The 23,750-nt window shown below is 51.0% G+C and overlaps 1 protein-coding gene across 5 annotated transcripts in view; it reads right to left on the bottom strand.

Moving 5' to 3' along the window:
- The window catches only part of LOC140207218 (uncharacterized), a 52,046-nt gene that overhangs the window by 16,101 nt on the left and 12,195 nt on the right, over positions 1-23,750 (bottom strand). For 2 of the 5 annotated variants that reach the window (XM_072275618.1, XM_072275617.1), the window contains 3 exons: positions 23,209-23,328; positions 17,116-17,235; positions 3,965-4,036 (listed from right to left, as the gene is read on the bottom strand). In XM_072275618.1, coding sequence (XP_072131719.1) covers positions 3,965-4,036; positions 17,116-17,235; positions 23,209-23,328 — 312 coding nt within the window. The remainder of the gene's footprint in view (positions 1-3,964; positions 4,037-17,115; positions 17,236-23,208; positions 23,329-23,750) is intronic. The other 3 variants (XM_072275619.1, XM_072275620.1, XM_072275621.1) reach the window with 3 other exon arrangements.

Genomic DNA, 23,750 nt, shown 5'->3' with positions numbered 1-23,750 from the left:
CTGGATGAACTGGGCTTGTACTCGTTGGAATTTAGAAGATTGAGGGGGGATCTGATTGAAACGTATAAAATCCTAAAGAGATTGGACAGGCTAGATGCAGAAAGATTGTTCCAGATGTTGGGGAAGTCCAGAATGAGGGGTCACAGTTTGAGGATAAAGGGGAAGCCTTTTAGGGCCGAGATTAGGAAAAACGTCTTCACACAGAGAGTGGTGAATCTGTGGAATTCTCTGCCACTGGAAACAGTTGAGGCCAGTTCATTGGCTATATTTAAGAGGGAGTTAGATATGGCCCTTGTAGCTACGGGGATCAGGGGGTATGGAGGGAATGCTGGGGCGGGTTTCTGAGTTGGATGATCAGCCATGATTATAATAAATGGTGGTGCAGGCTCGAAGGGCCGAATATCCTACTCCTGCACCTATTTTCTATGTTTCTATGTTTCTAATTGCTGGGGGGTCTGAACTGAACTGAAGAAACGTTGGAAGGGGTGGTTGGCTCACAAATAGAGAAAGCTTGGAGACAGTGTGAGAGGGAGGATAGGCAGGTGATAGAGAAGGGATGTGCTCAGACCGATGGTTTGAGATCTGTCTATTTTAATGCAAGGAGGATTATGAACAAAATGGGTGAGTTTAGAGCTGGATCAGCACTTGGAGCTACAATGTTGTGGCCATTTACAGAGACTTGGATGGTGCAGGGGCAGGAATGGTTATGTCAAGTGCCAGACTGTAGATGTTTCATAAGGATAGGGAGGGAGGCAAAAGAGGTGGGGACTGGCACTGTTGATCAGAGATAGTGTCACGGCTGCAGAAAAGGAGGAAGACATGGAGGGATTGTCTACTGAGTCTCTGTGGGTGCAAGTTAGAAACAGGAAGGGGTCAATAACTTTACTGGATGTTTTTTTATAGACCACCCAATAGTAACAGGGACCTCAGGGAGCAGATAGAGAGACAGATTCTAGAAAGGAGTAATAATAAGAGGGTTGTTGAAGTGGGAGATTTTAATTTCCCAGCTATCGATTGGCATTTCCCTAGAGTGAGGGGTTTAGGTGGGGTGCAGTTTGTTAGGTGTGTTCAGGAAAGTTTCCTGACACAATATGTAGATAAGCCTACAAGAGGAGAGGCTACACACATCAAAGTTGCTGGTGAACGCAGCAGGCCGGGCAGCATCTCTAGGAAGAGGTGCAGTCGACGTTTCAGGCCGAGACCCTTCGTCAGGACTAACTGAAGGAAGAGTGAGTAAGGGATTTGAAAGTTGGAAGGGTGGGGGGAGATTCAAAATGATAGGAGAAGACAAGAGGGGGAGGGATGGAGCCAAGAGCAGGACAGGTGATAGGGAAAAGGGGATACGAGAGGATCATAGGACAGGAGGTCCGGGAAGAAAGACAAGGTGGGCGAGGGGACCCAGAGGATGGGCAAGGGGTATATTCAGAGGGACAGAGGGAGAAAAAAGGAGAGTGAGAGAAAGAATGTGTGTATAAAAATAAGTAACAGATGGGGTTCGAGGGGGAGGTGGAGCCTCAGCGGAAGTTAGAGAAGTCGATGTTCATGCCATCAGGTTGGAGGCTACCCAGACGGAATATAAGGTGTTGTTCCTCCAACCTGAGTGTAGCTTCATCTTTACAGTAGAGGAGGCCGTGGATAGACATGTCAGAATGGGAATGGGACGTGGAATTAAAATGTGTGGCCACTGGGAGATCCTGCTTTCTCCGGCGGACAGAGCGTAGGTGTTCAGCAAAGCAAAGAGGAGAGGCTGTACTTGATCTGGTATTGGGAAATGAACCTGGTCAGGTGTCAGATCTCTCAGTGGGAGAGCATTTTGGAGATAGTGATCACAATTCTATCTCCTTTACCATAGTATTGGACAGGGATAGGAACAGAGAAGTTGGGAAAGTGTTTAATTGGAGTAAGAGGAAATATGGGGCTATCAGGCAGGAACTTGGAAGTATAAATTGGGAACAGATGCTCTCAGGGAAATGTACAGAATTGTGGCAAATTTTCAGGGGATATTTGTGTGAAGTTCTGCATAGGTACATTCCAATGAGACAGGGAAAGGATGGTAGGGTACAGGAACCGTGGTGTACAAAGGCTGTTGAAAATCGAGTCAAGAAGAAAACAAAAGCTTATGAAAGGTTCAAAAAACTAGGTTATGATACGGATCTAGAAGATTAAGGCAAGCAGGATGGAGCTTAAAAATGAAATTAGGAGAGCTAGAAGGGGCCATGAGAAGGCCTTGGTGAACAGGATTAAGGAAAACCCCAAGGCGTTCTGCAAGTATGTGAAGAGCAAGAGGATAAGACGTGAGAGAATAGGACCAATCAAGTGTGACAGTGGGAAAGTGTGTATGGAACCGAAGGGAGATAGCAGAGGTACTTAATGAATATTTTACTTCAGTATTCACTACAGAACAGGATCTTGGCCATTGTAGGGATGACTTGCAGTGGACTGAAAAGCTTGAGCATGTAGATATTAAGAAAGAGGATGTGCTGGAGTTTTTGGAAAGCATCAAGTTGGATAAGTCACCAGAACCGGATGAGATCTATCTGGCAATGGTCTTTGCATCATCAGTGGGGACGTGAGGGGTTCTGGAGGATTGGAAGGTTGCAAATGTTGTTCCCTTATTCAAGAAAGGGAGTAGGGCTAGCCCAGGAAATTATAGACCAGTGAGTCTTACTTCAGTGGTTGGTAAGTTGATGGAAAAGGTCCTGAGAGGCAGGATTTATGAACATTTGGAGAGGCATAATATGATTAAGAATAGTCAGCATGGCTTTGTGAAAGGCAGGTCGTGCCTTAGGAGCCTGATTGAGTTTTTCAGGATGTGACTAAACACATTGATGAGGGTAGAGCAGTAGATGTAGTGTATATGGATTTCAGCAAGGCATTTGATAAGGTACCCCATGCAAGGCTTATTGAGAAAATAAGGAGGCATGGGGTCCAAGGGGAAATTGGTTTGTGGATCCAGAATTGGCTTGCCCACCAAAGGCAAAGAGTGGTTGTAGATAGTCATAAACTGCATTGAGGTTGGTGACCAGTGGTGTGCCTCAGGGATCTGTTCTGGAACCTCTTCCCGTCGTGATTTTTATAAATGACCTGGATGAGGAAGTGGAAGGATGGGTTAGTAAGTTTGCTGATGACACAAAGGTTGGAGGTGTTGTGGATAGTGAGGAGGGCTGTCAGAGGTTACAGCGGGACATTGCTAGGATGCAAAACTGGGCTGAGAAGTGGCAGATGGAGTTCAACCCAGGTAAGTGTGAGGTGGTTCATTTTGGTAGGTCAAATATGATGGCAGAATATAGTATTAATGTTAAGGCTTGGCAGTGTGGAGGATCAGAGGGATCTTGGGGTCTGAGTCCATAGGACACTCAAAGCTGCTGAGCAGGTTTACTCTGTGGTTAAGAAGGTATACAGTGTATTGGCCTTAATCAACCGTCAGATTGAGTTTAGGAGCTGAGAGGTAATGTTGCAGCTATATCGGACCCTGGTCAGACCCCTCTTGGAGTACTGTGCTCAGTTCTGGTCGCCTCACTACAGGAAGGATGTGGAAACCATAGAAAGGGTGCAGAGGAGGTTTAGAAGGATGTTGCCTGGATTGGGGAGCATGTCTTATGAGAACAGGCTGAGTGAACTCGGCCTTTTCTCCTTCGAGCGACGGAGGATGAGAGGTGACCTGATAGAGGTGTATAAGACAATGAGAGGTATTGATCGTGTGGATAGTCAAAGGCTTTTTCCCAGGGAATCCAGCGACGGTGGTGGAGGGGGATACGAGAGAGTCTTTTAAGAGACTTTTGGATAGGTACATGCAAAATAGAGGACTACAGGTAAGCCTGGTAATTTCTAAAGTATCTATTCAGCATAGCATTGTGGGCCGAAGGGCCTGGATTGTGCTGGAAGTTTTCCATATTTCTACGTTTCCATGTTTCTGACAGACACATCATCGAAACAGAGTCAAACCAACAAAGATGAAACTGACCACCAGCTGCATGGGGCCGGGGTTCCGAGAGTCTCTGGAAATTAATTTCCACGTACGATACCTCAGGTTCATCTGGCGACAGAACAAATGGGGTCAGACACAGAGTGAAGCTCCCTCCGCACCATCCCATCACACACTCCCGGGATCAGACACAGAGTGAATCTCCCTCCGCACCGTCCCATCACACACTCCCGGGGACAGACACAGAGTGATGCTCCCTCCACACCGTCTCGTCACACACTCCCGGGGTCAGACACAGAGTGAATCTCCCTCCACACCGTCCCGTCACAGACTGCTGGGGTCTGACACATGGTGAAGCTCCCTCCACACCGTCCCATCACACACTCCCGGCGTCAGACACAGAGTGAAGCTCCCTCCGCACCGTCCCATCACACACTCCCGGGATCAGACACAGAGTGAAGCTCCCTCCACACCGTCCCGTCACACAGTGCCGGGGACAGACACAGAGTGAATCTCCCTCCGCACCGTCCCGTCACACAGTCCCGGGGTCAGCCACAGAGTGAATCTCCCTCCACACCGTCCCGTCACACACTCCCGGGGTCAGACACAGAGTGAAGCTCCCTCCACACCGTCCCGTCACACACGCCCGGGGTCAGACACAGAGTGAAGCTCCCTCCGCACCGTCCCATCACACAGTCCCGGGGACAGACACAGAGTGAATCTCCTTCCACACCGTCCCATCACACACTCCCGGGGACAGACACAGAGTGAATCTCCCTCCGCACCGTCCCATCACACACTCCCGGGGTCAGACACAGAGTGAATCTCCCTCCGCACCGTCCCGTCACACAGTCCCGGGGTCAGACACAGAGTGAATCTCCCTCCACACCGTCCCGTCACACACTCCCGGGGACAGACACAGAGTGAATCTCCCTCCGCACCGTCCCATCACACACTCCCGGGGACAGACACAGAGTGAATCTCCCTCCGCACCGTCCCATCACACACTCCCGGGGTCAGACACAGAGTGAATCTCCCTCCGCACCGTCCCGTCACACAGTCCCGGGGTCAGACACAGAGTGAATCTCCCTCCACACCGTCCCGTCACACACTCCCGGGGTCAGACACAGAGAGGAGCTGTGCTGACTGAGCTGGGAGAAATCGAGGCAAAACTACTGGATAAAGTTCGTGGAATACTTTGGAGGTGGCTCTAAAAGTCTCTTGGACAACCGAGTGAGTGACGGCGCTGGTGTGGAAACTCGGTGTGGAGTTTTACTGCCGGTTTGGGCTGGGTTTGTTGGCGGCTGCTAACTGCGAGCTCCCAGCTGCGGCCGCTAGCAATTCGCCAGGAAGCCGGTTCGCTCCAAAACCGGAGGCAAACGCCGTCGTTCCCCCCCATTGACATCGGGGCAACGTTCCTCCTCCATTGTTTTCCTGATTTTCGTCCGGTGTTGGTGCCGGAGCATCTGGAAGGACGTTTCGGCCTCTCCCGGCCTGGGTCTCTGCAAGTCCGACGGAGCCTTTCCTGGCGTCGAGCCAGCGAGGAACTGTCGACTGCAAACTTTCCCGGCCAGTTATTCGACTCGTTCCAGGACTTCTAACCGGCACCGCTGTAGGATTCTCGGACTGGAAAGAGCGCCAGCATGCCGGACCGGTCTCCAGGGAGTCGCGGGCCTTCGGGGAGTTACGCAAGGGCGGCTGCCTCCCCGGCCTCGGACAACGCCCTTTTTCGGTCGGTGAAGGTGGAACGTGGGGTGCAATGTATTTTGCGCCCTGGAATGACACTAGAAAAGTGTACGGAGGCAATGGAGGACCTTGTTGCGAAAGGTGGTATTCTGGCCACCGAGAAGGAGTTCGGAAAGGCGGTGTTTTATCTGGCGAATGAAGAGCTAGTGCACCGGGCCCTAAGCAGGGGAGTCACGGTAGACAACATCTTTTTACCCATGGAGCTGGTGACGGCCCCCACGCAACGTATCGTGCTTGGACATGTTAAGCCTTTCATTCCAAATGAGGACTTGCTACCTCCACTGGCTCGTTTAGGGCAAGTAAGGTCGGAGATCACTGCCATCCGACACAAATTTAAGAGACGCACCCTCCGCACCGTAAACTCTTTCCGGCGTCAGGTATTCATGCAGCTGGAAAGGGAGGACGATGTTGAGGGCCGGTTTACTGTCCGGCACGAGGGAGTGGATTATCAGGTGTACTGGAGCTCCGAGCGCCCGCGGTGCCATGCGTGCAGGGGGGTAGGGCACTTTCGGAGGGACTGTCCTGCCGCCCGGAACCCGAGAGAGCCCATTTCGGGCACCAGTGCCCCAGCTACCTCTGCCCCTGATCCTACTCCTGCGCGTGCGTCTGCGCCTGCATCTGACCCTGCCCCCGCCCGTGATCCTGCCCCAGCCCCTCACCCTGCCCCTGCCCCTACCCCTACTCCTACGGTTGGGTCGGTCCCTGCTCCTCTCCCTGTGGTTCAGGTGGGGGACGGGGTGGAGTCTGTGCGGAGTAAGAAGGCAAAGGGAAAATCCAAACACAGTAAGAAGCGGGCCTTTGAGGCTGCAGAGCTCACGCCCATTTCGCCTGAAGTGGAGCGTGGGGCTCGGGGAGGTGCGCAAGCAGACGGGGCGATGGAAACAGAGAGCGCCGCCCCATCGGTGAAGCCTGCACCTGTGTGCTCCTCCGGTGTGAAGAGGAGAAGGGAACGTTCCCGCAAGAGGGCAGGGGATGTAGATGCGGAGGAGTCCCAGGAAGGGGTGGGAATCCGGGTAGGGGTTGGTTCTAAACCTGAGTCCCCAGATGTAGCCACCAGTCCTGGGGTATATGGTGTGGTTGTGCAAAAAGCTTGTGATAGCCCTGTTTGCACAAATGAGGCAGCCCTGGAGGCCTCCACCCAGGACCTACAAGTCAGCGCCTCTCTGGAGGCCAGTGTACCGAATAATGTAAGAGGAGACGAGACAAAGCTCTCTCATTCTCAGCACCAGGCTGCTTGTGAATCCCTTGGACCAAAGGTGCCGGGTTCCCCTCTATGCCTGCCCCCTGGGGAGGGCGTTTTTCTGTGCACGTCGACCCCAGCAATTAATGACTTGCAGGGAGTCCCTGGGGATTGTCCCTCCACTGTCGCAAATGTGGATGAGGCTGATGCGACGGTGGAGCGGGCAGGTAAGAGCGAGGTGCCCGCTGCGCGGTATGGGTCACAAGCGCAGCCATCTTTTGGAACATGCGGGGAGGCCGATGGGGATTCTGTCTGCAGTGACGGGTTGGAGGGGGACTCTTTCGATAGTGAAATAATGGACATCCTCACCCCTCCTGAGAAGTCCCCATTGATACCTGTAGAGGAAATTAAGCATTTTATTCTCACCTCTGAGGGTGCCAAGCACCGGCCTCAACTAGCCTCGCTACGCTGACCCAGCATGCCGAGGCTGGTGAGGTCCCTGCGAGTCATCCTCGGACGAAAGGGAAAGGGAAAGAAGAATGCGGTGGCGGGGAACGACAGACGGCAACTAAAATCTTTCCTAGATGACCTAGTAAGGGACATTAGAGGGAGAAGCAGCCTCGCTCCTACGGGGGATGGTGGGTCACAGGGTGTCGCTGGTACCGCTCGAGCCCGGAAGGCAAAAAGTAACCTTGCTTCTTTCCGGACAGTGTGGTGGAGGGCGCCTCCGCTCTCACCGAAATGGGCACAGCTGCTGAGACCTAGTGTGCTCCCGCCATGAAGCTTACCATAGCTAGTCTCAATGTAAACGGCAGCAGGGGTCCTCTTCGCAGGCATAGCAATCTCTCAGCCCTCAGGGATGGGCGGTATACGGTGAGTTTCCTGCAGGAAACCCATACCATCGCTGGGGACGAGTCTGCTTGGCTCCTGGAGTGGTGGGGCGGGGTCTACATGAGCCACCTCAGCTCCATTTCCAGCGGGGTGGCGATCCTGTTGGCCCCGACCTTCCAGCCAGTAATTGAAAGAGTCCAGGACGTTGTGCCCGGCCGTCTGCTCCACCTGGTTGTGCGCCTGGATGGCGTACCATTGCATTTTATCAATGTGTATGCTCCCAGGCGCGGTGTGATGCAGACGCGCCTATTCTGCCAGCTGTCCACCCTGCTGAGCTCCATCGATCCTGGGGATTGCGTCATCCTCGGGGGAGATTTCAATTGTACCCTCGAGGCGGAGGACCGTTCGGGCCTCCAACGCGACCCAGCATCGGCAAAAAAGTTAAAGGAGCTAGTCGGCTCCTTTGACTTGGTGGACAGCTGGCGGAATCTTCACCCCAACTCTAGCGCCTTCTCGAGAAGGTCTAGAGAAGGAGGTTCCAGGATAGACCGCATTTACATCTCTCGGGCCTACGTCTCCCGCGTGTCGGCGTCCTCCATGCGGCCGGTGTCGTGCTCGGATCATCACCTTGTGTGGATGGAATTTATTCCACTACACCCTCGGGTGGGATCCGGGTATTGGCATTTTAACAACCGGCTGCTGGAGGACAGCCGATTCCGGGATTCGTTCCGAGCTTTCTGGGTCTCCTGGAAGGAGAGGCGGAGAGAGTTCTGCTCCCTACGGCTATGGTGGGATGTTGCAGGATTTGGACCGTGGCTCACCCTTCTTCTACTCGTTGGAAAGGTGGCGGGGAGTTCAAAAGCAGCTAGTGGAGCTGCTGGCTGCCGATGGCTCCTCCATCACGGACCCTGATGGAATTAACAACGAGGTCCGTTCATTCTATCGGTCCTTATTCTCGCCTGATCCGTCAAATGCGGAGGCGTGTAATGAGGTCTGGGAGGATTTGCCGAAGGTCAGCCCAGAGGACGCAGTGCGTCTGGATGCCCCCCTGACTCGGGAGGAGCTGTCCACTGCCCTTCGGCAACTCCGTAGGGGCAAGTCCCCTGGTTTGGATGGACTGAGTGTTGAGTTTTATCAGGATTTTTGGGATGTCCTGGGGGATGATTACAGCCTTGTCCTAGGGGAGAGCCTAGCCACCGGAGAAATGCCCCTCTCATGGCGGAGAGCTGTTGTGGTCCTACTGCCCAAGAAGGGAGACCTCCGCCTGCTAAAGAACTGGCGGCCGGTCTCCCTCTTGTGCGTGGACTACAAGATCTTCGCCCGGGCAATGGCCAACCGTCTGGGTTCGGTAATTGGACAGGTGGTCCATCCTGACCAATCTTACACAGTCCAGGGCCGCTCCATCCAGGACAATGTCCACTTAGTACGGGACCTGATCCACCTACTCCAGGAGACTGGGACCCCGGCAGCGTTTCTTTCTCTTGACCAGGAGAAGGCTTTTGACCGGGTGGACCACAGTTTCCTGGTGGGCACCCTGCAGGCTTTTGGGCTCGGACCACACTTTGTGGCCCGAGTTCGGCTCCTGTACTCTGCCGCAGAGTGCCTAGTTAAGATTAATGGATCATTGACAGGACCTATCCACTTCCGAAGAGGAGTGCGTCAAGGGTGCCCCATGTCCGGTCAACTGTATGCGATCTGTGTCGAGCCATTCCTCAGCCTTCTTCGGCGAAAGTTGACAGGTCTGGTTCTGCGCGAACCGGACATGGGGGTCGTCCTCTCGGCCTACGCCGATGACGTACTCCTCATGATGACAGACCCCTGTGACCTGCGGAGGATGCGCGAGTGCCAAGATGTTTTCTCGGCGGCATCCTCTGCCAAGATCAACTGGGCGAAATGTTCCGGACTCTTAGTAGGCCAGTGGCAGGTGGACTCCCTGCCGGAGGAGATGAGAGCTTTTGAGTGGAGCACCAGACGTCTTCTCTATCTGGGAGTCTACCTGAGTCCTTCTGGGGAGACCTGGCTGGCGAACTGGCAGGACCTGGAGACAAAGGTCATGGCCCGGCTAGGGCGCTGGTCAGGCCTTCTCAGGGTGCTTTCCTATCGAGGCAGGGTGGTGGTCATAAACCAGCTGGTGGCCTCCATGTTGTGGTACCGGATGGTCACCTTGGCCCCCCCTGCCCCTTTTGTCGCAAGAATGCAGAGGAAGCTAGTGGACTTCTTCTGGGGAAACAGGAAGCACTGGGTCTCTGCAGCGGTTCTGAGTCTCCCAGAAGGAGAGGGCGGACAGTCGCTGGTGTGTGTACGCACACGGCTGGCGGCTCTCCGCCTCAGGACGCTGCAGAAATTCCTGTACGCCGAGCACCCTCCCAGGTGGCACGTGTTGGCGACTTTCTTCCTCCGGAGGGGCTGCTGTCTTGCCGAAGATATGCAGCTACCACCGGCGGGCGTCAGCCGTGCTGCTTTGCAGAGGCTGCCCGGCTTCTATCAGGACCTACTGAGAGTCTGGAACATGGTTGCCTCAGGCCGGGAATCCCCTCCTCTGGCAGAGGGCGGGGTCCTGGCCGACCCTTGCCCTGTCTCAACGGATGTCAGTGCGGCTCAGGTGTGTGGAACGACTCGGGCTGAGCTGCTCGTCGGGCCCAGGCCCCGCAGCCTTGCCCGAGAGACGAATCCACACAACTTGAGCCGTCTTTCATCAACACCCACAATCCCATTCAGGGATGCAGGCAGGAGGTACCTTTATGGGCTGCTGCTCCACACCCTCCACTTCCTAGCATTTGTCCACCGTCCCGACACGCCATGGCGGTCGGTCTTTCCACCTGGAGGTGAGGGGGGTCCCCAGTGGAAGTCCCTCTACAAGGGAGTCCTTCCCATGCACCTTGGGGATCTCGGCTGGAGGGTGCTGCATAAAGCGGTGCCCTGCAATAAGTTCTTTAGTTTGTACACGGATCTCCCAGCCGCGTGTCACTTCTGCGGGCTGGAGGAGACCGTGTACCATATGTTCGTGGAGTGTGTGAGGCTGCAGCCCCTTTTCGCGTATTTGCGTGGGCTGCTTCTCGCCTTCTGGTTGCATTTCAGTCCCACCCTATTCATATATGGTCATCCAGTAAGGAGGGGGGCACAGAGGGATGAGGATGTCCTTGTCAACTTGCTCCTGGGGCTGGCGAAAATTGCCATCCGTGGCTCCTGGAAAAGGGTGGCAGGAGGTTCTCCCCGGGCGGACTGCCTGGCTATGTTTAGGGGGTATGTTCGAGCCCGGGTGAACATTGAAAAGGAATACGCGCAGTCCACGGCGACCGTCGAGATGTTCCGGGACCGTTGGGCTCCGCGGGGTGTAAATGACATCATTGATGAGGATGGCAATATACTGGTTTAACATGTATTGTCTGTTTGTAGTGTAGTAAATGTGTTATTCACTGGGTTTGTAAATATTGCATAGCACCGACATTTGTAATAAAGAATTTTGTTTAAATATTAATTAAAAAAAAAAAAAAAAATCAGACACAGAGTAAAGCTCACTCCACACCGTCCCATCACAAATTCCCAGCGTGAGACACGGTGTGAATCTCCCTCCACACCGTCCCATAACACACCCGGGATCAGACACAGAGAGAATCTCCCTCCACAGCGTCGCATCAAACACTCCCGGGGTCAGGCACAGAGTGAATCTTCATCCGCAGTGACCCTCCACACATTCCCGGGGTCAGACACAGAGTGAATCTCCCTCCACACTGTCCCATCACACATTACCGGGGTGAGTTACAGAGTGGAGCTCCCTCCAAACCATCCATCCCACACTCTCGGGGTCAGACACCGAGTGAAACGCGCTCAACACCATCACATCACACCCTCCCGGGGTCAAACACAGAGTGAATCTCCCTCCACACCGTCCCATCACACACTCACGGGGTCAGACACAGAGTGAATCTCCCTCCACACCGTCCAATCACACACCACCGGGGTCAGACGCAGAGTGAATCTCCCTCTACACCGTCCCATCGCACACTCCCGTGGTCAGACACAGAGTAAATTTCCATCCACACTGTCTCAGGACACAATCTCGGTGTCAGAAACAGATTGAAGCACCCTCCATACAGTCACCTCAAATACATCAGTGGTCAGGCACTCTCTCCACACCCTCCGATCACAGATTCCTGGGGTCAGAAACAGACAGAATTTCTCTCCACACTGTCCTATCCCACACTTCCGGGATCGAACACAGAGTGAAGCTCCCACCACATTGTCCCATCCCACATACCTAGGAAAAACACAGAGTAAATCTCACTCCACACCCTACCACCAGAAACGTAAGTGGTCAGAAGCAAAGTGAATGTCGCCCAACAACCTCGCATCAACCTTTCCCTATGTCAAACACTGTGCAAATCTCCCTTCACACCGTCCCATCACGCACTCACGGGGTCAGTCACCGCGTGAAACTCGTCGCACCGTCCAATCACACACTCCCGGGATCAGACACAGAGAGTATCTCCCTCCACACCGTCCGATCAAACACTCCCGGGGTCAGACACAGAGTGAGTCTCCCTCCACACTGACTCTCCACACACTTCCGGGTTAAGACACAGAATGAAGCTCCCTCTGCACCGTCCTATCATGCACATCCGGTGTCAGACACAGAGAGAATCTCCCTCCGCACCGTCCCATCACACACGCCCTGGGTCAGACACAGAGTGAAGCTACCTGCGCACCGTCTCATCACACATTCCCAGGGTGAGACACAGTGTGAATCTCCCTCCACACCGTCCCATCACACACTCACGGGGTCAAACACAGAGTGAATCTCCCTCCACACTGTCCCATCACACACTCCCGGGGTCAGTCACCTTGTGAAACTCGCTGCACACCGTCCCATCACACACCCGGGATCAGACACAGAGGGAATCTCCCTCCACAGCGTCGCATCAAACACTCGCGGGGTCAGGCACAGAGTGTATCTTCATCCGCAGTGACCCTCCACACACTTCCGGGTTAAAATACAGAATGAACCTCCCTCTGCACCGTCCTATCGTACACATACGAGGTCAGACACAGAGTGAAGCTACCTCCGCACCGTCCCATCACACATTCCCGGGGTCAGACACAGAGTGAATTTCCCTCCACAGCTGTCCCATCACACATTACCGGGGTGAGTTACAGAGTGGAGCTCCCTCCAAACCATCTATCCCACATTCTCGGGGTCAGACACCAAGTGAAACGCGCTACACACCGTCACATCACACCCTCCTGGGGTCAGACGCAGAGTGAATCTCCCTCCACACTGTCCCATCACACACTCCCGGGGTCAAAGACAGAGTAAAGCTCACTCGACACCGTCCCATCACACACTTCAGGGGTCAAACACAGTGTGAATCTCCCTCTACACCGTCCAATTACACACCACCGGGGTCAGACACAGAGTGAATCTCCCTCTACACCGTCCCATCGCATACTCCCGGGGTCAGACACAGAGTAAATTTCCATCCACACTGTCTCAGGACACAATTTCGGTGTCAGAAACAGATTGAAGCACCCTCCATACAGTCATCTCAAATACATCAGTGGTTAGACACTCTCTCCACACGAAAGAGGCGGATTGATGGGGAAATACAGGGAGTCCGAGTAGGAGTGAGAGGGTGGAAGGGATAGATGGAGAGGGTGAGAGTAGAGAGGTTGAGCGACTGGTGTGATGCGCTAAAATGGAGTAGAATTGCGCTGAGAGACAAGGGAGAGAATGGGAAAGCGAGTAGCGGAGGGAATGGAGGGAGCGAGCTGAGTGAAGGTAGAGAGAGAAATGTGAGAGGGGTAGAGCATGAGGGAGAGAGGGTAGAGTGAGGGAAGGATAAAAGTGGGTGAGGGAGGTAGAAGGACAAAAGGAGCGAGAGAGAGTTATTTTGCGAATCAAAACTTTTGAGGGTCTTGGATTTAATAGTATGTTATTTCCTTGCATCTAACCGACCTAGGTGCAGCATTTCACTTTTGTCCTGATTAAACTCCATCTGCCATGTCTCCAACAACTATCTAAAGCTGAGACATATCCCACCAAATCTTCGCAGTTCTTCTACACGATGTACGACACACATCATCTTCGTATCATCTACAGAGTTACCACCCACCCATCGATATTTTCATCTGCATCATTTCTATACATCACAGACAGTAGAGCTCCCAGTTACATCCAGAGAGACAGATCACTACGCTAGAGTGGAACAAGGAAAATCAATCACAGAATACAGAACAAACATAGAACATAGAATAGTACAGCACAGTACAGGCCTTTCGGCCCACAATGTTGTGCCGACCCTCAAACCCTTCCTCCCATATTAGCCCCTACCTTAGTTTCCTCCATATACCTGTCTAGTAGTCTCTTAAACTTCACTAGTGTTTCTGCCTCCACCACTGACTCAGGCAGTGCATTCCACGCACCAACCACTCTCTGAGTAAAAAACCTTCCTCTAATATCCCCCTTGAACTTTGCACCCCTTACCTTAAAGCCATGTCCTCTTGTATTGAGCAGTGGTGCCCTGGGGAAGAGGCGCTGGCTATCCACTCTATCTATTCCTCTTATTATCTTGTACACCTCTATCATGTCTCCTCTCATCCTCCTTCTCTCCAAAGAGTAAAGCTCTAGCTCCCTTAATCTCTGATCATAATGCATACTTTCTAAACCAGGTAGCATCCTGGTAAATCTCCTCTGTACTCTTTCCAATGCTTCCACATTCTTCCTATAGTGAGGTGACCAGAACTGGACCCAGTACTCCAAGTGTGGCCTAACCAGAGTTTTATAGAGCTGCATCATTACATCGCGACTCTTAAACTCCATCCCCGACTTATGAAAGCTAACAACCCCATAAGCTTTCTTAACTACCCTATCGACCTGTGAGGCAACTTTCAGAGATCTGTGGACATGTACCCCGAGATCCCTCTACTCCTCAACACTACCAAGTATCGTGCCATTTACTTTGTACTCTGCCTTGGAGTTTGTCCTTCCAAAGTGTACCACCTCACACTTCTCCGGGTTGAACTCCATCTGCCACTTCCCAGCCCACTTCTGCATCCTATCAATGTCTCCCTGTAATCTTTGCCAATCCTCTGCACTATCTACAACACCACCAACCTTTGTGTCGTCTGCAAACTTGCCAACCCACACTTCTACCCCCAACATCCAGGTCATTAATAAAAATCACGAAAAGTAGAGGTCCCAGAACAGATCCTTGTGGGACACCACTAGTTACAATAAAGTGTCACAGTCACAGAGAATGTGCAGTGCAGGTTCACAATAAAGTGCTAGGGCCAGAAAACCTTGATTATGAGATGAAGATTATTTAATAACGTAAAAATAGATTGTTAAATCGTCTGGTAACAGAGAGGTAGGAGCACTCGCTTAGACTATTTTTAGCGATAATGGTCAGACCACACTTGGAGTACCGTGTTCACTTCCAGTCACTTCACTACAGAAAAGATGAGGATACTATAGAGAGAGTGCAGAGGAGATTTACAAGGGTGTAGCCTGGACAGGCTTACCTTCTGAGAATAGTTTGAGTGAACTTGTTATTTATCCGTGTAGCGACGGAAGGTGAGAGGGGACCTCATAGAGATGTATAAGATGATGAGAGGCGTTGATCTCATGGACTGCGGGATGTTAATTCCCAGGGCCAACACGAGGGGTCATTGTTTAAGGTGTACCGAGGGGATGTCAGGGCTAAGTTTTTCACACCGAGATTGTGGGTGCGTGGAATGCACTGCCAGCGGCGGTGGTGGAAGCCGATAAAATAAGGGTCTATAAAGAGCCTCTTAGATAGGTACATGGAGATCAGGAAAAAGAAAATGTGGGTTATGTGCTAGGGAATATCTTGGCACTTTTTAAGGTAGGTTACATGGATAGCATAATACTGTGGGCCGAAAAGCCTGTAATGTGCTGTAGATTTCGATGGTTTAAATTCCAGTCAGACATGCTTTCGACCTTCCTTCCCATGCGGTGGGTGAAGAACAGAGAAAATTCAGCTGGTTTAGGGTAAACTTCGATTATGCTGGCTGCTTTTTCGACAAAGCCAAGTGTAGGCAGCGTTCATAGAGGGGAGGCTGGTTTCAGAGTTGTGTCCACAGCATCTGCAGCTTCCTGCGGTCACGGGCAGAACAGTTTCTATATTTTGAGTGAGGAACTAGGGCGGGTCGTGAGAACAGGGGATAGAAGTAATCAGTAGGGAACTCAATAAGGCTTTAAATTGTTCCTGGTAGGCTACGCTGTGTAATGGTGTGGGACCCAGGGAGATTTGCCTGATTATTTTGTCCTGACTGGCAGATAAAATGTATGCTGACTTTAAAAAGTACATCTCCAAGATCTGAGATGGTAGATTGCTCTGGAAGATAGAGGAGTGGGTGGTAGGGAGAGACGGAGAAGGAACGGAGACAGAGAGAAGAAGAGGGGATGGTAGGAAGCGTGGAAGATAGAAGTGGGAGGAAGATGCCAGATGGCCAGAGACCCAGCGAGAGTTGATTGGCTGATTTGACCGGGGGGGGGGGGGGGGAACAAGCCAGCCACGTGTAATAGTTGTACCGTACATAGACTGGAACCAGGCTATTAACAAGGTCCGAGAAGGTACACCGCTGTTGAAGATGGTGAGCAACGCCACACTGGATTTACTGGATATACAGTTAGCTTTGCTGTAGGAACAAAGCTTTAGGGTTGAAGGTCGTGTCTCAGGCTGGAAGCCCGATACTAGCGGTGTTCATCGGGGGAAAAGGGGGTCGGTGGCGGGAACAGTGATCTTTTTAAGCAGTGAAGACAGTTATCTCTTACAGTGGGATCTCGATTAGTTGGGAAACTACCAAAAGCAACTTACGTCGGATAAGTCCGAGCTATGGTACTTCAATAAGACAACCCAGAGTCGGATTATCACGGTGAACGGGATGGACCCTGAGGCATGCTATAGAACAGAGGATCCCCGGGAGAGGAACACGGTTCCCAGAAAGTGAAGGTGGGCAGGGACCCTGCAGAGTGTTGTAGACCAGAGGGACACAGAGCTACAGGTAGACGGTAGTGAGCTGGAAAGAGTGCAGAAGGAGTTCACGGGGCTTTTGCCGGGACTCGAGGGACTGCGATATGAAGATAAGTCAGGCTGGTTAGGATTTCAAACTTGGAGAGCAGGGGTGACCTTACAGATTTGTATAAAACCATGCCGGGCACAGACAATGTGAATGCGCGGACTAATTTTCTGTAAGTTTGGAGAATCGATAACAGGAGCACACAGGTCTAAGGTGAGAGTAGAAAGAAATGTTACTGGGGACATGTTTGACAACATTTTGTTTTACACAGACGGTGGTCCGTCTATGGAACGAGCTGCCACAGGAATTGGTCGTTGCAGATGCATTAGAATTTGAACACTTGTGCGTATAGCACATACCCCTACGTAATGACGTCAGTACAATGAACTCTGACCTGCTTGTGCAGTCACTGACAGTTCAGCGGGTCCCGAGGCAATGGGAGGATCTTCATACTCATGGATGAGAGGTTCGTCTTTCCGAAGGTTCAGCACTGAGTAGGTGGAGTTCATACCTTCTGGGAGAGAAAGCGAGAGAATGTGAGAGAGAAATAGAGAAATAGAAGGAGTAGAGACGGGTAGAGAATGAGGGGAGTGAGGACAGAGAAATGGAGCAGAGAGAGGGGAACAGAGAGTTAGATGTGAGAGGTATGTGTAGCACAGGCCCGAACAATTAAGAGTGTGAGATCTCTTTGCATTTGACCTATAAGGTGCAACATTTCACTTTTGGCCGGGTTAAATACCATCTGCCGTTTCTCCAACCCATATCTGTAACTGATCCATATCCCGCTGGATTATTTTAAGGTTTTCTACACGATCCACAACACCCCAGTCTTTGTATGATCTGCAGAGTTACTAACCGACCGATCGACTATTTCTTGCAGATTACTTAGATTCATCACAAACAGGAGAGGTTCCAGATGCATCCAGAAGTACAGATCACTTCACTGGTGTAGAACAAGGCAAATCAACAGCATAATGCAGAATGAAATGTCACAGTTACAGAGAAAGTGCAGAGTAGGCAAACAATAAAGTACAAGGGCCACGAGCACCGAATTTATGAGGTCAATACTCCCTAATACCGTAATAGGGGATCGTTCATTAGTGAGAAAGCAATGGGGTAGAAGCTTTCCCTGAGAGTAGTTTCAGCTATATGAGACCTTGGTCAGAGCCCACTTGTGTTCGTTTCTGGTCCCCTCACTACAGCAAGGATGTGGATAACCAGGAGGGGATTTACAAGGATGTTGCATTAATTATGAAAGTACGTTGCATGAATTTGACTTTTCCGCTTGGAGCGACGAGGATCAGAGGTGACCTGATAACGGTGCATTAGATGAAGTGAGGACTTGATCATGTGGATAGCCAGAGGCTTTTTCCCAGGACGAAAATAGCTCACACGAGAAGACATCGTTTTAAGGTGTTTGGAAATAGGTACAGAGGGATTGTGATGGGTAAGTTTTTCACACATAACCTGGTGGGTGCGCAGAATGTACAGCTGGCGGTGGTGTTGGGACCTGATCCAATACGGCCTTTGAAGAGACTCTTAGATAGAGATATAGGGGGCTAAGCGGGAGGGAAATTCTGGGCATTTTCTAGAGTAGATTGCAAGGACGGCACAGCATCGCGGGCCGAAGGGTCTGTAATGTGCTGTAGATTTCGATGTTCCATGTTCCAGTGAGACATGCTTTCGTATCGTCTCTCCCATGGGGAGGGTGCAGAAGAAAGAATGTCCGAGAGTGTTTTTTTTTTTTTTTTGATTATGCTGGTTGCTTTATCGAGACACTAGGAAGTGTGGACAGAGTCCCTGGAAGGGCGGCTGGTTTCCGAGATTGCTCAGCTGTGTCCACAGCGTTCCGCAGTTTCTTGCTGCACGTGGGGAGCAGTTTCTATATTTGGATTGAGGAACCAGGACGGTTCATGACAGCATTGTAGCAGAAGTGATTTATAGGAAACTCAATGTGGCATTTTTTAAAAAAAAAAATATATATTTTTTCAAATGTGTAGGCTACTCTGCATAATGGTGTGGAGCCCAGGGAGATTTGACTGACTGATTTGTGCAGATTGGTAGGCATAATGTGCGCTGATTTTAACAAGTCCATTCACAAGGTTCCAGCTAGTAGATCGCTGTGGAAGGTGGAAGAGATGGAGGTAGGGAGAGATAGAGAAGGAACGGAGGAGGGATAGAGGGAGGGAGAGGGGAAGATAGGAAGGGTGGAAGATAGATGACGAGAGAGATTCGAGATGGTATGAGACCCAGGGTGAGTTCCCGGGTTGATCTGACCGGGGAAGACAGATTAGGGCTCGATGACATACTGCTCTGGAGAATGATGGGCGACGCTGGGAGGAATGGCTGACTGGATATACAATTGACTCGGCATGACGAACAGAGGTTTGGCGTTGAAGTTCGTTTCTCAGACAGAAAGCCCGTCACCCGCCATGTTCACCAAGGGCTCGGTGGTGGGACAATTGATCATTGTCAACTCTATCGACCATTTGAAACAGATCTCACACTACGCTGTTGGTAAGTTTTCAGATGACACTAACGTTAGCAGCGCGCTAAACGATGAAGACAGTTTTCTCTGAGAGTGGGATTCCGATTATCTGAGAAAGTGCGCCGAGCAGGAGCAAATGAAATTGAGATCGGATAAGTGCGAGGTATCGTGTTTCGGGAAGACAAACAAAAGGACATGATTTGCACAGTGAACAGGAGGAATCATGAGGAGTGTTGTACAACAGAGAGACACACGGAACAGGAACACGGTCCTAGAAAGTGGAGTCACAGGTGGACAGGGCGGTGAAGAGGGCGTTTGAGACGCCGGGCTTCATCAGTCAGGACACAGAGTACGGGAGTCGGAGGTCAGGTCCCAGTTATACAAGACGTCGGTGTTCGGTGCAATTAGAGTTCGGTGTTCAGTTTATTTTTCGCCCTGCTGTAGGAAAGATGCTGCTGAGTTGGAAAGAGTGCAGAGTGTGATTTGCGAGGCTGCTGCAGTTACTCCAGGGACTGAGTTATGGAGAGAGGTTGTGCTGGTTGCCACTTTATTCCATGGAGCGCAGGGGTGACACATCAGGGATATATCGAGCCTCGAGGAGCACAGACCAGGTGAATGCGCAGAGTCATTTTCTCCAGAGATGGAGACTGAAGGATCAGAGCGCAGAAGATTAAGGTGACAGCGGAAAGAAAATTAATTGGGGAGCGAGTGACAACCTTTTGACACCCAGATGATGGTCAGTCTGTGCAACGTGCTGACAGAGAATTGGTCGAGGCGAATGCATTAGAAACGGGGGCACGTGAGCAGATGACTCGTGACTCCTCCTGCATGACGTATTGGAACCTCCAATTTACGTGATTTTTACTAACGACCTAGATATGGGGTAGAAGGGTGGGTTGGCAAGTTTGCAGACGACACAAAGGTTGGTGGTGTTGTAGATAATGTAGAGGATTGTCAAAGATTGCAGAGACAATAATAGGATGCAGAAGTGGGCTGAGAAGTGGCAGATGGAGTTCAACCCGGAGAAGTGTGAGGTGGTACACTTTGGAAGGACAAACTCCAAGGCAGAGCACAAAGTAAAATGCAGGATACTTGTTAGTGTGGAGGAGCAGAGCGATCTGGGGGTACATGTCCACAGATCCCTGAACGTTGCCTGACAGGTGGATAGGGTAGTTAAGAAAGCTTATGGGGTGTTAGCTTTCATAAGTCGAGGGATAGAGTTTAAGAGTCACGATGTAATGATGCAGCTCTATAAATCTCTGGTTAGGCCACACTTGGAGGACTGCGTCCAGTTCTGATCACCTCACTATAGGAAGGATGTGGAAGCATTGGAAAGGGTACAGAGGAGAATTACCAGGATTTTGCCTGGTTCAGAAAGTATGCATTATAATCAGAGATTAAATGATCTAGGGCTTTACTCCTTGGAGAGAAGGACGATGAGAGGGGACATGATAGAGGTGTACAAGATAATAAGAGGAATAGATAGAGTGGATAGCCAGCGCCTCTTCCCCAGGGCACCACTACTCAATACAAGAGGACATGGCTTTAAGGTAAGGTGTGGGATTTTCAAGGGGGATATTACAGGAAGGTTTTTTTACTCAGAGAGTGGTTGGCGCGTGGAATACACTGCCTGAGTCAGTGTTGGAGGGACATACACTAGTGAAGTTTAAGAGACTACTAGACAGGTATATGGAAGTATCTAAGGTGGGGGCTTATATGGGAGGCAGGGTTTGAGGGTCGGCACAACATTGTGGGCCGAAGGGCCTGTACTGTGCTGTACTATTCTATGTTCTATTTTCTATATTGATCACAAACAGAAGAGCTCCCAGCTGCATCGAGAGATACAGGTCACTTGATTGGTGTAGAACAAGGCAAATCAACAGCATAATGGAGGATAAAATGTCACAGTTACAGAGAAAGTGCAGATCAGGCAAACAATAAAATACAAACGCCACGACTACCGAATTTATGAGGTCGATACTCCCTAATTTCGTAATGGCGGATCGGTCAATAGTCAGAAAGCAATGGGATAGAAACATTCTCTGAGACTAGTTTCAGCTATATGAGACCTTAGTCAGACCCCAGACCCCACATGTGTTCATTTCTGGTCAGCTCACTACAGCAAGGATGTGGATAATCAGGAGATTTACAAGGATGTTGCCTTAATTATGAAAATGGGTTGCATGAATTTGACCATTACTCCATGAAGCGACGAGGATCAGAGGTGACCCGATAACGGTGCATAAGATGAAGGGAGGCCTTGATCATGGCATAGTTTTAAGGTGTTTGGAAATAGGTACCGAGGGATTGCGAGGGGTAAGTTTTCTCACACATAACCTGGTGGGTGCGTAGAATGTACAGCTGGCGGCGGTGTTGGGACCCGATACAATACGGTCTTTGAAGAGACTCTTAGATAGAGAAATAGGGGGCGAGGCGGGAGGGAAATTCTGGGCAGTTTCTAGAGTAGATTGCATGGTTGGCCCCGCATTGTGGGCCGAAGGGTCTGTAATGTGTTGTAGATTTCGATTTTCCATGTTCCAGTGAGACATGCTTTCGTATCGTCTCTCCCATGGGGTGGGTGCAGAAGAAATAATGTCCGAGAGTGTTTTTTTGATTATACTGGCTGCTTTATCGAGGTAGAAGGAAGTGTGGACAGAGTCCCTGGAAGGGCGGCTGCTTTCCGAGATCTGCTCAGCTGTGTCCACAGCGTTCCGCAGTTTCTTGCTGTCACATGGGGAGCATTTTCTGTATTTGGATTGAGGAACCAGGACGGTTCATGAGAGCATTGTAACAGATGTGATTTATAGGAAATTCAATGTGGCATTTTTTTAAAATTATTTTTCAAATGTGTAGGCTACTCTGCATAATGGTGTGGTCCCCAGGGAGATTTGACTGACTGATTTGTGCATATTGGTAGGCATAATGGGCGCTGACTCTAACAAGTCCATTCACATGGTTCCAGGTAGTAGATCGCTGTGGAAGGTGGAAGAGATGGAGGTACGGAGAGACGGAGAAGGAACGGAGGAGTGATAGAGGGAGGGAGAGGGGAAGATAGGAAGGGTGGAAGATAGATGACGAGAGAGATTCGAGATGGTATGAGACCCAGGGTGAGTTCCCGGGTTGATTTGACCGGGGAAGACAGATTAGGGCTCGATGACATACTGCTCTGGAGAATGATGGGCGACGCTGGGAGGAATGGCTGACTGGATATACAATTGGCTCGGCCTGACGAACAGAGGTTTGGCGTTGAAGTTCGTTTCTCAGACAGAGAGCCCGTCACCCGCCATGTTCAGCAAGGGCTCGATGGTGGGACAATTGATCATTGTCAACTCTATCGACCATTTGAAACAGATTATACAAGACGCGGTTCGTATGCTTTGAGATGCAACTAACGTTAGTAGCCTACTAAACGATGAAGACAGTTTTCTGTTTCAGTGGGATTCCGATTATCTGGGAAAGTGCGCCGAGCAGGAGGAAATGAAATTTAGATCCGATAAGTGCGAGCTATCGTGTTTCAGGAGGACAAACAAAAGGACATGATTTGCATAGTGAACGGGGGGAATCATGAGGAGTGTTGTACAACAGAGAGACACACGGTACAGGAACACGGTCCAAGAAAGAGGTGTCACAGGTAGGCAGGGCGGTGAAGAGGGCGTTTGACACACTGATCGTCATCAGCCAGGGCACAGAGTACGAGAATCGGGAGGTCACGTCCCAGATGTACAAGCCGTCGGTGTTCGGTGCACTTGGGGTTCGGTTTACAGTTTTTTTTCGCCCTGCAGTAGGAAAAATGCCGCTGAGCTGGAAAGAGTGTAGAGGGCGATTTACGAGGGTAAAGAGAATTAATTGGGGAGCGAGTGACAATCTTTTGCACCCAGATGATGGTCAGTCTATGCAACATGTTGACAGAGAATTAGTCGAGGCGGATACATTAGAAAGCGGGGCACTTGGGCAGATGACTCGAGACTCCTCCAGCATGACGTTAGCGCGAACTCTTACCTGTTTGTGCAGTGATTGGCAATTCGCCGCGCCCCGAGGCAACGGGGGGATCTTGTTCCTTATTGCTGAGGGGTTCTTCTTTCCCAGTTTTCAGCTCTGAATAGGTGGAGCTCAGAATATCTGGGAGAAAGAAGTAGAGAACGGGGAAAGTTAGCAGTAGAGAATGGAGGATAGAGAGTTGCAGATTGAAGATAGAGTGGGAAGAGATGAGCTCCCTCCACACCGTCCGATCACACACACCTGGGGCCAGGTACAGAGTGTAACTCCCTGTACAGTACCGCATCACTCAATCCGTAGTCCGACACAGTGAAGCTCCCACCACACTGTCCATCGCATAGGTGCGGGGTCAGCAACAGAGTGAAGCTCCCTCCACACCGCCCCATCACACATTCAAGGAGACCAGCGCGGAGTCAATAATCCAAAACAGTCTTCAGGTGTCAGACACATATTGAAGCTCCTTCCACACCGTCCCATCACAACTGCCAGGGTCAGACACAGACTGAATCTCGCTCCATATTGTCCCAGCACACAGTCTCGTGGTC

This window comes from Mobula birostris, chromosome 13 (assembly GCF_030028105.1).
Source record: "Mobula birostris isolate sMobBir1 chromosome 13, sMobBir1.hap1, whole genome shotgun sequence".
Lineage (NCBI taxonomy): Eukaryota > Metazoa > Chordata > Chondrichthyes > Myliobatiformes > Myliobatidae > Mobula > Mobula birostris.
The sequence above is the reverse complement of the archived record's forward strand: the minus strand, read 5'-3'. Positions and strand labels throughout refer to the sequence as shown.